The sequence below is a fragment of the Ctenocephalides felis genome, unplaced genomic scaffold (genome assembly GCF_003426905.1).
Source record: "Ctenocephalides felis isolate EL2017-DRISC unplaced genomic scaffold, ASM342690v1 CF-g0.4_SCAFFOLD_03572, whole genome shotgun sequence".
NCBI lineage: Eukaryota > Metazoa > Arthropoda > Insecta > Siphonaptera > Pulicidae > Ctenocephalides > Ctenocephalides felis.
The window spans coordinates 24,749,795-24,765,904 of record NW_020539726.1 but is presented as its reverse complement, the minus strand read 5'-3'; the positions used below and the strand labels follow the sequence as shown (position 1 = coordinate 24,765,904).

Genomic DNA, 16,110 nt, shown 5'->3' with positions numbered 1-16,110 from the left:
GAACTAATTTATCTTCAAATAATATGTTTAAGTGATCTCGAATAAGTAGAACATAAACATATTTATGATGTATACTTGTTACTGTAAAAGTTACACGAATGCCACTATAATTATTAATATATAAGTTTGTTATAAAAGTGTTATTTAAACCAAAATAGATCTTGTTGAATGAATTATCTACTATATCACAAAAGTTTTATAGTGCCTCTCTTATTACATAAATACTTGCAATTAATATTCACACATATTTGTTGGAATAAAATAATATGTTAGAGTAATATCATATTGTGAAAGGGGCATTAATTTATTTATAGGTCTGTACAAACAAGTTAATTAAGATGGTTTAAATTAAGTTGTGTTAAGATAAATTATGAAATATTCTGTGTTATTAACATTCCAATTATGCAACAATAAATATTATAGCAAGATGCATTCAATACTTTCTAAGGAAACAAATTTAAAGTTGAAATGAAATTGTTTGATAATTGTATTTGAAAAGCGTATAAATATGTTTGAATATGAAACTAATTTTATAACTAATGAAGTTAAATATATTTTAGCAAAAAATTGTTATGTGAACACATAAAAATCACTTATATTTTAAATATATTTTATTGAAAAAAAATATGGAAATTTATTTGTGTAGAAAATTTGGTGTTTTATTTAACAATTCAATTTTTTTTTTAATATTTTTATTGTTATATTTATTCTGTTTGTGCCAAAAAATTAAAGCAAATGGAACAAATTTCAATATAGTAGCAAGTAAAGTACCAAAATATGTTTTTAGTTTTTAGTGATGTATTCAAAGTATTGTACACCTAAATCTAAAGAAAACCAGCTCAATAATCTTATTTTGATCTAGCTCAAAATTTACATTTAATTTATTAGAGATGAATTGGAAAGTTTAAAAATGACATTATTACTCAAATCTATTAGATTGATTAAAGCAATTTTAAGATACACAAAATAAGTTTCACTTTTTTTCAAAAAGTATTTTTGCGGGTTTTATTATATAATATTTACAAGGAAAACTTTAGATTTCCTCAAGGGGCATCAATTAATCACGTGATTTTTTATGGATTTTTGGATCATCACTCCCTCTTGGTAATCATATTCAAAATTACCCCCTTCCTCAACGAAACATCACGTGTATTTTTAGTTACAAGAAAAAATGGTAAAATTTTTGTTTTATTTTTCGAAAAAGTTTGTATTTAAAAAGAAAAATTAGATAAAATAAATACACGTGATATCTTACTATAGCCCTCTCTCCCCCACGTCATATTTTAGTCAAACTCACCTTCTCCCTGAAAACCTCACGTGATTAATGCATGCCCCCACTTTTGGAATTTTTATCAAACCTTGCTCAAAGTTGCATGGTGATACAGTTGTTAGTCAGAACGAACGCCTTAAAATATTATTTTATGAAGCAACCACTTCTCACAGGCTTATAATATTTCAGGGAAGTTGCTCTTACTATTAACTCTATCACCATGCAAACTTTCACCAAAATCCTAGAAGAGTAAACCTAAAGTTCTCCTGGTTAGATTTAGGTGTGCGTTGTTAAACTTATTTTAGTATACTTTTGCCAAAACCTACAAATAATTGATTTATTGACTGTTTTGATAAATCAAAGTTATATTTATTTTTTTCAGGCTCTTCTGGCTACTTCAAAGGTATGTTTCCATTTGAACCTCGCCGAGCCCGACCAACAAATTCTTCACAATCTGGAGAAAGGCATTGCTGTTTTATGTGTGGAAAAAGTTATTGCAACAAATATATTCTGAAAAGGCATCAGACATATGAATGCAGAGATGAGCCTCTTTTTGTTTGCTCGCTTTGTCCATTTAAATCCAAATATAAAAGGAATTTTGCCAAGCATACTAAAAGACAACACAATTTTGAGTAAAAATGGAGCCCTTGGACAAGGATAATTCTGGAAAAATTTATTAGAATCAGAATAATAAAATTATCATTTTTAGTATGACTATAATATTTAAAATATCTTTCAATATGAATTAAACAAAAAAAATTTTTTTATGTGGCTAAAATGGAGGCCTGGAGTTACTAAAAAACAAAGTCAATGATGAGGGACAAGGATAAGCTTGGAAAAATATATTATAGCCAAAATAATAAAATTATCATTTTTAGTAAAACTATATTTATGAAAATATCTTTCACTATGAATTAAACAACAGAATAATTTTTTGATGTGGCTAAAAATGGAGCCCTTGACTTCCTAAAAAAGATAGTCAACGATGGAGGATAAGGATAATCTTGAAAAAATATATTATAATCAAAATAATAAAATTATCATTTCTAATAAAACTTTAATGTTTAAAATATCTCTGATCATGAACTAAACAAAAAAAATATTTTTTTTATCTAGCTAATAATGGAGCCCTTGAGTTCCTAAAACAGAAAGTCAATGATGGAGGACAAGGTTATTCTTGGAAAAATATATTATAATCAGAATAATAAAATTATCATGTTTAGTAAAACTATAAAAAATATCGTTCATTATGAATTAAATAAAAAGAATAATTTTATTATGTGGCTAAAAAAGGAGCACTTGATTTCCTAAAAAAAAAGTCAATGATGGAAAACAAGGTTAATCTTGGAAAAATATATTATAATCAAAATCATATAATTATCATTTTAGTATAACTATAATATTTAAAATATCTTTCATAATGAATTAAACAAAAAGAATAATTATTTTATGTGGCTACAAATAGAGCCCTTGAGTAGCTAAAAATGAAAGTCATTGATGAAGGACAAGGATAATCTTGAAAAAATAGATTATAATCAAAATAATAAAATTATCATTTTTAGTAAAACTATAATATTTAAAATATGCATCTTACATTATGAATTAAAAAGAAAGTGACAGTATCTTTCCTATTTCTTGAGATTTGAAATATAATTAAAGTTTGATGCTTTTCATTTTGTCTGATCTTATAATGAAATAAATAAATATATTTTTTTACCTGTATTATGATAACAATATTAATTAAAAAAATATTTTGGTATTAATTTTAAAAATAATGTTATGATATATATGTAACGTACATATTATGTTATTACTATCAATAATAATTCTCTGTAATATATATATATATATATATATATATATATATATATGTATATAGGTGTGTATGTGTATAAATGTGAGTGAATGTGCTTAATTATTTACCTATTTTAAATCAATTTTGTATCCCAGTGATTGAATACTTGTAATTTAAATTACATCAAGAACAAAATGCTATTTTTAAGAATAGTACAAATATTGAAAACTTCATTTGCCAAAGATGTCTGTAAATAAACTATAAACTATAAGTAATAGTAATTAAAATATGATATAAAAAATAAGTTACAATATATGAATTAAATTATAGTATTTCAATGTATTAGTTACATATACTAATTAATTGATTATGTAATACTTTGATCTCTCAAAATATAGTACCTATAACTTGAAGTATATGATTTTATTTTTAAAGACAAAATATGTGTAATAATATTCCTGAACATTGTTGGAGAAAAATACCTTTGGGTAATAAACTCATATATATATTTAATCATATAATGTAATTCAAAAAAAAGTGAATTAATAAATAAAAACGAAATATGAACTATTGATAGTCGACTATCGATATATTTAGGCTGTTTCATGGGTGGCCAAAAATTCAAAAGGATCAATAAATCAAATAATTGAACTCTAATAAAACATCAGTGTTGTCTATAGACTTGTATGTATTTCTATCAACTGAACTTTTATATAAAAATGCTTTTTCCAACAAAAATGTTGGGTCCAAGTGCCCCTACCAAATTTTTATCATTTCATTATAAATGCACATCACTAAAAGGCGACTTGAAAGGCACGTCACTAAAAGTCTTATATTTATAACAATAAGTTTGTAATAACTAACTTAATTATCAACATGATAGAACATTAAAAATGGATTTAAATGATGTTTGACAAATAAATAGTATAGTAATAATATCACAATATCTTTACTCGATTTTTATAAATTATAAGTTAGACCTAAGGTATAAAAATTTGCTGCATATCTACAAATAATTATTAGACCGATTTCAAAACTCAGCAATCTCACAACGTCAAAATTAATACTTTATTTGAATTTGCACATCAAAAAGTAGAATCTTTTTATAGAGATTCCTATTTTAATTCAATTCTTTAATTATCTCATTAAATAAATTTCTATTTTCAGATTATTTTGCTGGGATTGGATCAAATGTAGCACCTGGAAGAGAATTTTGTTGTCAACGCTGCGGAAATTCATACGTTAATAAGACATCTTTGCTTAGGCATTTGAAATATGAATGTGGAATTCAGAGAATGTTCAAATGTTCATATTGCAATACTGCAACTTTTAGGCATAAACATCATCTAAAAACTCACATGGAACGTAAACATCCTGGTCAAGGTTATTCATTCTGGCCCGCAAATCTTCCATTTTAATAATAGAGATAAATAAAGCAGTTTTTCTTCAAGAGCTAGAAAAATTAAAGACATTCTTAATCATATTCCTAATAAATTATATTAAAAAATATCATCAGAATAAAAAAACTGTTGTCATTACGTCGATATTCTGGGGATGACCTTATTCCGAATTTGTTTACTTAAAACTTTTAAACTTTTTAAGAACATAATGTGCATGAAAATTTGAATGTTCTGCAATAATTAATTTTAGACAAAATTTATCTAAAAATATTTAATTATCCACTTGTACATCTGTTAACTTAAGACATTTTAAAGATATATTAAGCATAAAATCTAATTAGATTCTTTATAAATCTTTTAAAATTATTTTAGTGTCATTACTGTTTGAATTTGCAATTTTATTAACTTCATGTGGGACAAGTTATAGTAATCGCAATCGAAAATGAAAATTTGTATATATCTTTACATTTCAGAGGTTTCTGAACATTTTGACATACCTTAGAAAAAAATTGTTGTATATGTGTGTGTGTGTGTGTATGTTTTTTTTCAAAAAATGCTAATTTGAGTTTAAAAATAATCATTTGACATATGCCCTTCAAATTATCAGATATTTTATGGAGATTTTAATAATCTGTATTAATTTTGTTTACATTTCTATGGGTTTAGTAACATCGATTGTCCGTTAGACGGCGATGCGGCGCCTACGCGCTTCTATATTGCGTCTCTATGCAGCTAAAGCAGTGCGATTACTTAGAAAAAAGTTTAAATTTCCCAAAATAATTCAAACTAAAAAAAAACAAGTTTTTTTCCAGAAATGTATTTTTTTTTCAAAAATTTAAAATTTCTCAAAAATCTAAATTTTTCAAAGTTTAAAACATATTTAATTTTTTTTTTTTAATTTAATTTCTGGTGAGAGAATTTGCCTTAAGACACGATGCCATACACCACTAGTTTTTTCGCTAAAATTACATATTTTTTCGCGAAATGTGAAGCTAGATTCAAATATTGTTATAGATTAATATATTTTTTATTAGTTTTTTTGTTATCAAATTTAAATTTGACTATGTATATGTTTATTTTTCAAAACAACTTTCTCCAAGTGTTGTGTTTTTTCATCATCTAGAATTTTCATATCTGATGAAAATTATTTAATTTATTTTTTATTGGGAATAAATTATTTAATATATTTATCTTAAGATTTAATAAACTAGAGCTTATATTTATTGTTATTATATATTTGATATATAATAGATTTTACAGTATTATTAATTGATAAAATAAACGTGTAACTGATTATAATATATTAAGTATAATAAATGTGGTTCCTTTATGGACTACATTTATATTTATTTGCTGTAAAAATTATAAATATAATATTATACAATATTTTAGGCTGGCATAAAATATTTCATATGAGGCTTAAAATGTTATATAATTGTAAATAAAAATAAACTATTATATAGTTGGTATATTTCCATGTGAAAAATATTGTTGTTAATTGTATGACAAAATTAATAATTTACATTCCATAAAAATAAGTATTAGGGGTCTTTATTTTGTGCATAAACTTAATATTGTTTCATAAGGTCAATAAAACAAAAAAAAAATATTCTACCTTGTTTTATTATAATCACTCTATTTCAAATAACTCTTTGATTTCTTCGACTATTATTGATATTGTGTATATTCCATTACATTTATATAGAAAATGTTCAACATAAAATATTATAAAGAAAACTAGAAATATAAATAAATATAATCATATTTTAATGAGATGTCTAGAATCTGTCCTAAAGACAGCACTACTCACTAATCTTATTTTATGATTTTTTGTTTTATAAAATTTATAATATTTTGCCATAGATTTTCTTTGGAATATATTAAACTTATACATATTTTTAAGGTGATATAATAATATTTATAAAATTGTTAATAATAAGTGATGCATGTTATGTTAGTGATTGTCCTGCTTGATATCCAAATATAGCATTTAACATAATTAAGCTTTTGGCGATATTTGGTTTTAAACGCTTTGCATTTATGATTTTGGAGAACCTGATATGAACAAGAATACTTGCATGTATGTATACAATTATATGAGAATATTTAGACAACTTAATGTATATACAGATATTTCTATTAAGAAATCTATTCATCGTCGTATATTTTATTAATTAACTGAAATTTTATTCAGGTTTTTTCAAATTCGAAATCTTGAAAATTTATGCGGTTCTTAGATTCTACTCTTATTCATAAGTTTTATACAATTTTTATAGATACTTATATCTATAAATATCAGAAATACTCAAAGTCTAAAACGTGCTCATTACGAGTTTCTTGAGAACAAGATGATCAAAATGTCCAAAATGAGTAAAAAAAACTTGATTCTTTTTGATGAGGTTAATTTTTTATTTTTTCAAAGAAATATTTGTTATTTTCTTTTTATTTTTAAACACATAGCCCACAGTATAGTAGCACTTAAAAGTACAACTAATAATAGCACTTAAAAATACAATTATTATACATATAACATAAGTAAAATACAATATAGTATTTTTTTTAATTACAATATTTGTTACAACTGCTGAATAATTTAACATATAATAATAATAATGAACAATAACATAAATTTAAATAAAAAATAGTACAACATAAAGGATAGTATTTCCATTAAAATGATATACGTAGTATGAAGATTTAATATAAAATAAAAGCAAATAATAATAATAATAAATAAATAAAATAAATAAAATGTCTGAATAACAAAAATACTAAAAAAACAATAAAGTGGAATAAAAACAATAAGTGACAGATAATAATAAATATAACAAAATAACAATATTAGAAATAATAATGTACTTATACACAACATAGAATATACAAGAACATATAAATAAATTTTCATAATTAAATAAAAATTTCATGATGTTAGATGCGTCTGAAGGTATATTCATTTGCTTTATTTGTTACTATTTTATATAATATCAATAAATAACTTTAAGGGATATTACATTACATCTGTTACTCAATTTTCTTAGAGTGAAATACACAAAATATCAAGATACACTAACAAAATCTAATACCAATCGGCTTGCTAATATGTATATACAGATAGAGATTTAACAAAAATATGAGACTTAATGAAATTATATATAAGGACAATATATAATATATTTTCATATTCAAAACTCGTCTATTTTTTTTTTGCGCGGGGCAACTAACATACATAGCTTTGATATTACCTCTGCAGAAAATTACTATCAAGCATTTGTGTTTTAGGTAAATACTGATAATTATAAAGATATTTTATCATCATACCACAAATAATGTCATATAAAACTTATATTATCAACATATTTCCAATTTCCTTATACTAACCACTCCGCTTCATTTCTTTTCCAGCTGTCTTCCCGAAAACTGAAGTTGACGATTTTTCCGACGAAAATCCTGACGACGATGATGAAAAACCATGCGACTTGCGAGTTTTTCTATCAAGTGCCCAATCTCAAGGGCAATCATCAGGTGCGTTCCGTTCACCTTCTTCCGGTGCCGGACTTTTGTCCCAACCTTCGACCTCCCAGCAGACGGTCGTTGTTCCGGGAGGTGCATTTACCTGCCGCCGTTGCGGTAATGCCTACGCCAGACCACATAGTCTTAACCGGCATTTGAGGTTCGAATGTGGAGTCGAACCGAAATTCGAATGCCCGATTTGCCATAAAAAATCGAAACACAAACATAATTTGGTACTTCATATGCGTACACACCAGAACAGATAAGACATGTGTGGGAATTTATAGATCCACACTATACTTCTGAGATACGGAAAAGATGACTAAAAAATTACAATCATATGATAATTAGTGGTGCATGGAATTGTGCCTTTAGAGCAAATTTCTGGTACTTCCCGTACCTTAATTAAATAGTCGACTATATGATCTATTAAAAATTTATCAATAATTAATATAAATTGTTTTAAATATTTTCAAATGATTAACAATATACTACAAATTTTATTATTCGTATTTCATAGATGTAACATAAGTGCTTATATTTGAGCAACGACTTTTATATATGTTCTACATGAAACATAAACAAAACCTACTCAATCCTTATCTCAACTTTCTTCAAACAGTTTGAAAATTTTGAGACTTTTTAAAAACATTGATTTGGCATGTACTATTATATGATTGAATTTTTTAGTCATTTTATTCATTATATTAGAAGAATAATACACAAAGATGTATATATCTATACCGATTTCTAATATATATATTCACTTTCTTCGGTGAATCGATTTACCCATAACTTCTAAATTTTAACAAAGAGCTTTTTTTAAATTTTTTTATTAATTGACTGTTAATATTAGATATTATTCATTTGTTGTTCTGTTAATATTTGTGGGTATTTTGTTCAGTTAGAAGTTGAATATAGTCAATGTGACAATAAATTGTTTTTTTATATATGTGAACAATAATACTTTAACCGTTTGATTGCAAATTTTTGTTGTTTTCGCACTCAACAGAGGGTCTACTGTAAGGATATTCATCACTCTTATTCAAGAACTGATTTTCTTATTATTATATACGTCCAACACAACAGACCAATGTTGTGGCAAGGCTATGTTGTGAAGAACTTTTTATACTAAATATGGACAAAAGCCATGTCGTTGCAGTGCAGTCAGGCGTTTTTCGCAGGTTGTCAGATTCAAAATCTAACCTAGAAACCGCACAAATGTCAAAAAACGATCTTAGACAACAAGGTCTTTTTGACCCAGCTTTATAACATACAAGTGACGTTGCAGTTCAGGTGTGAAACGCCTGAATGCACAGCAAATGCATGGCATTTTGACAGTATTCAGTATGATTCAGTAGCATAATGTATGGAAGCTGGAGCGTAACATGGTCCTGCCCTAACATTTGTCTCCTGTGCGGCAGAATCGGCCCATTAATTTTTTTTATTATATATTTTTGTGAAAACGTATTTGAGTTGAAAATTTATTTTATACGCATATATTTTGATCTGATTTCATTTATACAAATTGATCAGGTTTATCTAGAATTAAACATATTGGTAAATTTACGTGCTACATTAAGTGGCGCCTCCATGGAGTGCGGTAGAAATTAAAAATGAAGCAATAGCAAAGCGGCCATTTTGCGATCTATAATCAAACTGTTAAACCTACTTTTAATTTGAATCAATTTTAATAAAATGATTTTTCAACCAAATGTCATGTTACGATTGATGTTTAATTTTATTTTTTGAAAGTTGATCAACTTTAAGTTATGATTATTATTCTGAAAAAAAAAATGAATAAACATGTAGACTCAAAACATGATTGAAAATGCATATTTTTTAGTTTCATGTTAACATGTGATGTATATTTATTAGAAATTGTAGCCTGTTAGATTTAACAATTTACAAACATTTTTATTTGACTCATTACTATTTTATCATAATTTTGATTCTTCATAGAATCGTTATAGATAAAATTCAACAATTATTTACAATATATATCACAATATACTTGATAGTTGTTAAGGCTGTTTTTTTATTGAAACGAGTTATTGTTTGAAGTGATTTTTTTAGTAATATATAATGCATGTTTTTATTTAATATATGCAACAATACCTATTTTGATTTAGGACAGTGATAGTTGCAATTTTTTACTTTTCTTGAAAATTATATGCTAAAGTCTTAATATTGAAGCTTAAACCAGGTGATAAAAAATTTAGATTTACGAAATAATATGATCTCATGTTGAAAATGAATAGTCATTTTAAAAATTATTAATATATTTAAAAAGAAATGTGCATCTATTAGATTATTTATTTCTATTAGTCTTTGTCAGAAGCATTTTGTGATCGATGAAATCATTTGTGATTATCAGAAATAATTCAATGAATCATTTACTAAGTTTGCTTTTGGGATTGAAGTATTTTTATAAATGTTAACTTCGTTCTAAATTGTGAACTTAGTATTAGCGATTGCCATGAGATTTCAACTAACGTCAGTAAAAATGCAAATCTTAAGATTTTTTTTATATTTTTGTATATTTATTTTGTGAAATAAATACTACGAAGCAACACACATATATTAAAATATAATGCTAGATTTTTATTAGGATTGGCAAGGTGTAGAAATATATAAATTGTTAATTAAATATAGTGTAACTTTGTACATATTTAGATATAGATATCACATATCCTAATAATCTTATTAATAATCTTGATATACTCTGATTTTATTTTTATACTAAATGTACATACAGAAAACGAGCTACAAGTGGGGGATAAAGGAATTGTTTAAAACACATGAAATTTTGAAATGCATACTTTTTTAATATTTATATATAGCTATTAGTTTATAAAAAAGCAGATTTACAGTAATGTACATAATACGTACCAAGATTTACCTCCAGAACTGATTGATATGAAGGTTAATACTGAAAGTTTTCAGTCGGAAGCAAAAACTGATAAACATTTTGCTTAAATTTGCAATTTTTTGTCAAAAGCAGGACTTTTAAATATGAATCTGTAAGTTAATTCTAAATTGCATTAGCATATTATAAAAATATCAAATCAAAGAAAAATCTATACATACCTGTATATGTTCATCATACGATCTGCATATTAAAAGTACTCAGTACCGAATTTTAATATATGAATTATAAATTATAAAAAATATGTTCTTAAAATCAGGTAATTTTTTATTATAATTATGAATTATAATAAACTTCAATTATCTCATCAAATTGCATTAGCAAAATGTTGATCAGCTTTTTCTATAAGATTGCTTAGTAAGGAAATATTATATATTCCTTTGAATGTGATAAAGTTTGTACTGATATGTGAGTTGTGATTTATTTAAATTTAAGCATTGTATAACAAGAAATTTATATACTTTTTAGCATGTATATTCATAATTATTTTAATATTTTATAAAACTTATATATTTATTTAAATATTTGCAAAATTTACCGACGATTATATATGACTGATAACTACTGGAGTGATATATTTGTAAGCCCTTAATACGACTAATTTATTATTTGCGAATAATAAATAGTTTTTATATAAATTTTTAGGGCTATAAGTCGTATTATATTTTTTGTGATGATAATGTTGGTATTGAAATATAATTGTCGATATTTTTATTATAATTTATAAATTTTATGTAAATTCTAAAACTGTGATTAGTCATATTTAACAATGGTGATATCTACAATTTATTTTTTTAATAGTACTAATTTCATTTTTTTATTTGCTTTTTACTATGTTATGAATATAATGTTTTATATTGTTGGTGAGAGTACTTGTGTATACGATTTCTGTATATTCTTTATAACCAAAATAAATATTAAATCATTTATATTTAATACGGATATTAATTTTTCTAAAACGTGCGAATGATTACTGATAAATGAATGATCAATGGAAATTGCGTATATTATTTAATGTTTTGTATTGTTTATAAACTGGTAAGTATACCTACTTGAAAAATGATAGAAAATGGCCAGCATTAATATACTACTTATATAGTTCATGTATATATATATATATACATATTATATATATATATATATATATATATATATATATATATATACAGTAGAATCCGATTAGTATGACGCCGGACATATTGACAACCGCTTATTATGACGTAATTTTAAAGACAGTTTGGTTTCCATATGAAATTTCTTAAAAAAACAGCTGTCTCGTCGGATATGTATATATATAATATAGTTTTTATGTTTTTTATATATTCAAACGAATGTGTAAATTAAATATATAAAAGAAGAAATCATGCATTGATAAATCTCAATTAGACTTTATGACTTTTTATTCCTAATTTATTCTGGATAAAATGATAGGAATGCAATATCAAGATTCAACAATTATGATAAATTTGTTGCATTAATACTTCGTCACCATAAACACAATGCAATTTGGAGTAAAAATGTAAAGAATAACAAGAATTTAACAAGCATAGTTTTCAATTTTATTTTAATATTTAATGCGTTTTTTCAAAATTATCAAAACTAAAATTTACAATTTTTATAATACATATAATATTTATTAATAATAAGAAAATAATTACAAATGCCTGCACTGGAAACAGAATTTTCATTATGCAAAAAGGGTATTATGTATTAGAAAAAAAGAGAGTGTTAATGGTACAAATGGTCATCTAGGAAAAAATAATCATTGTGTGAAAAGGGTATTTGTTTTAATAAACACCACCGTTAATTGTTCAATTACCTTTTCTCTATCAAATATAGAAACCTTAAATGCATAATTGGACTCTTAGTGCAAAGAAACTAGATCCTAAAGGTGCGTCCTTATCTAACGAACGAGCGCGAACGAACACGACGCATAAAGGTGCGCTTCACCTAACGAACGAGCACGAATGAACATGACGAACAAGAAAATACAAACGAACACGAAAGAAAGCGAATCATTCCAAATGAACTTGAACAAATGCAAAGCAGTGAAAGCTTGAATCTTTTTTATTCGCGAAAGTTTCGTGAAACGTCAGTTTAATTATTTAAAGTGGCGGGAAAGAGAAATGTTATTTGAAAATTTATAAAATTTGTCAATAATAGCAATATCACATAATAATCCAACATAAACTAATGCAGGACTGCACATATTAACATCAAAAAAGAAAAATGTTTGTCTACATTTGTGGTAGAGTCCACACTGCACATACGAGTTCAAACATGAACGAACAATTTTCTTAGATGTACCGACAAGTTGCGGAACATTGCTCGCTATGTTTGTTTGTGTTCGTTCGTGTTCGTTGTGGCTTCAAACTATGCTCGTTGCCCTTCGTTCTGGTACGAATATCCTTGCTTGTTATGTTTGGTCGTTTGGTGAGGACGCACCTTAATATGCGAGTGGTTCGCTTTCGTTCGCAGTCTTAGGGATCGTTCAAGTATTACGTAAGCAGGTTTATTACAACTATTTATCCCCCCCTCCCCTTTGTCAGCAAAAGTAAGTAAAGTTCTTACCCAAAATAAGCAAATCAATAACCCCCCGCCCCCCTATAGTGTTTGCGTAATACTTGAACGGCCCCTTATTCGTGACAGTAAGTTTAACTGATATTTTTAATCAATTAATTTATTCAACAATTTTCAACACAAAGTATCTACAATTCACTCTCATCATATAATTTTAATTCATCTAATGTTCCTAGCTTTTTAGACCAATTATCAAATAAGTCTTAATAATGTGTTCTTCACTCAAAAGATTGAATAACAATACTTTTTCTACATATTCTTACACATATTTCTATTTCCTCAGACTTCAAAAATATATGGTCTTTGGCAACAGGCGGTGATCTTCTGAAGCAGACCACATCATCCGACTTCGCCTGTCCTATGCCTGGTTGCAGTCGCAGGTACCTCAACAAGCACTCACTCCGAAGACACATGAAATACGAGTGTGCTGATAGGAAGCAGCACGTTTGTCCATTATGTCAAAGAAGATTTTCACATGGGTTTGTAGCCGTTAGACATCTGGTTCTAGTCCATAAGTTTGATAAGCAAAATGCCTCTATGATGATGATGCCTAGGGCTCCTGAATTGTATTGATGGAAACTTAAAAAGCATTTGACTTAACGCGTTAGGTTAATTCAATTTAATTTTGCATTTATATATATTATATATATTCGATAACGGTTGCACAGCCCTGGCGCACTGCAGCATGTTGCGCTTCCTTGGAATGCATCGTTGTCTCTATCGGTTTAACCCTTTCCGCTCGTTAAGGGGGTCTTCCTATGTGACGGCCTGTTTTTTAGGGATATTTTAGAATTTTTTTTCTACGACCAGTAAATAGCTAGAGCTTCAAGTTTTTTATCATTTATTAATACATATTTGGACAGTGTAAATATAAAATTTCAGCTAAAAAAATTTAGTCCAACTAGAGTTACAGCGCTCTAAACACCCCCCCTCAAAAAAAAAGAGCTCCCACTGTCTCCACGATTCCGGCTGATCGGCTTATCTGACCAAAAAAAATAAACGGCGTTTTAATTTGTAGGCTTAAAAGCACGGAATGAACTACAATCAAATGAATATAAAAAAAAATGGATGTTTTATAGACATTTGAAATAAAAGTTGCAAATTAGGCGTTTTTGTTTTTTGTTTTTTGCTATAAAAAATCGAAGTTTTCAAAATTTTGATTGATAATAGTTCATTCCATGCGTTTAAATATATTGAGTGTGCCCTGTAAATTTCAAGTAATTCGGTCCAGCCGTTTCTGAGATACAATGGAGACAAGTTTGAAAAACACAGTTTTGAGAAAAACGCGTTTAAAGATAAAATGATCGTTGCACTATATACTATATGTATACTTTTTAAATGGCTGTAACTCAAAAACTATTTGAGATATCGATTTGAAATTTTAATATGTTATTTTTAAAGGTGTAATCTACCGAAATATGAAAAGAAAAAAAAAATCGATTTTTTCAACTCATCACATAGGAAGACCCCCTTAAATGCAGATTTAGTACGTATTCGCCGCCGGAGTGGTGGCATCCGAGTGGAAAGGGTGAAAATTGCAGCGAACCAACGCTGGTTTTTTTTCACTAATCTACGTGTGTGAGTTTTTATTATTGCCTAAATTCAATCGCCTGTTTATAAATATTAGTAATCCGATTCAAATTAAATAAAATTTATGTACAAATTTCTAATAATTGCTCCTATTGAAGTAATGTCACCAAAAACTGCAAAGACGACGTGTTGTTAATAAAGTGCATGCTAATTAACTGATATTTTGATAAAGATTAGAAACCATACTCGGTTTTAAATAGAGAGCGTGATATGAATTGTCACTTTTGATTCACTTATCGCTAATTGTAAGACATATCTAAAAGAAATTTTTTAAATTTTTTCCTTGCTAATTCCATACGAAACTTTGATTGAATTGCGCTCTATCTAAAAGTTAATATTAAGAGCTAAAACTTTCAGAGAAGGAAATTCGAAAACGTCCATATTAAGGACTACTCTAATATATATATATATATATATATATATATATAAATATATATATATATATACTCTAATATATATATATATATATATATATATATATATATATAACGTGTGAACTACAAACAATGTGGTTTGTACCCATCCAACCTTCGAAAAGAGTACCAATATTATTATTAAAATAATATTCAGACTCAATGTACATATTATTATAAGTTAACAATGCAAATTACTAAATTTCAACTATTTTGTATCTTTTATGCCAAAGAACAAATAGTCATAAATTAAAATATATAGAAGCTATATTGATATATTACATTATAGAATGTGTATAGTTTCATTTTTAACAAGATGTATATAAATATAATTATATATACTAAATTTAAGTATAATTCGAAAAAATAATGAGCAAAGATATAAATCTATCATATATGATATTTAAATTATGCTGAGCGTTATATATTTTAGCTTATATCAGTGTGTCAATATCGTTCTGTTTTTGTGATAGATACGTACTCAATATGGATATATGAACAAATTGTTTGTATTTAAGTTTCATCAAATACTAGTCTCTCTGTGTCAGATTACCATTAGTTGTAATCTTATGTTAATTTATTTTCGAAAAAATATATTATTTAGAACAATTTTGTTGTATCTG

At 26.3% G+C, this 16,110-nt stretch overlaps 1 protein-coding gene across 1 annotated transcript in view; it reads left to right on the top strand.

Moving 5' to 3' along the window:
• Positions 1-14,057, top strand: part of LOC113388270 (zinc finger protein 84-like) — a 60,926-nt gene extending 46,869 nt beyond the window's left edge. Inside the window, exons 10-13 of the mRNA XM_026625666.1 lie at positions 1,653-1,760; positions 4,233-4,448; positions 7,868-8,092; positions 13,768-14,057. Of these exons, the coding sequence (XP_026481451.1) occupies positions 1,653-1,760; positions 4,233-4,448; positions 7,868-8,092; positions 13,768-14,057 (839 nt within the window). The remainder of the gene's footprint in view (positions 1-1,652; positions 1,761-4,232; positions 4,449-7,867; positions 8,093-13,767) is intronic.
• The last annotated feature ends 2,053 nt before the right edge of the window (positions 14,058-16,110 follow it).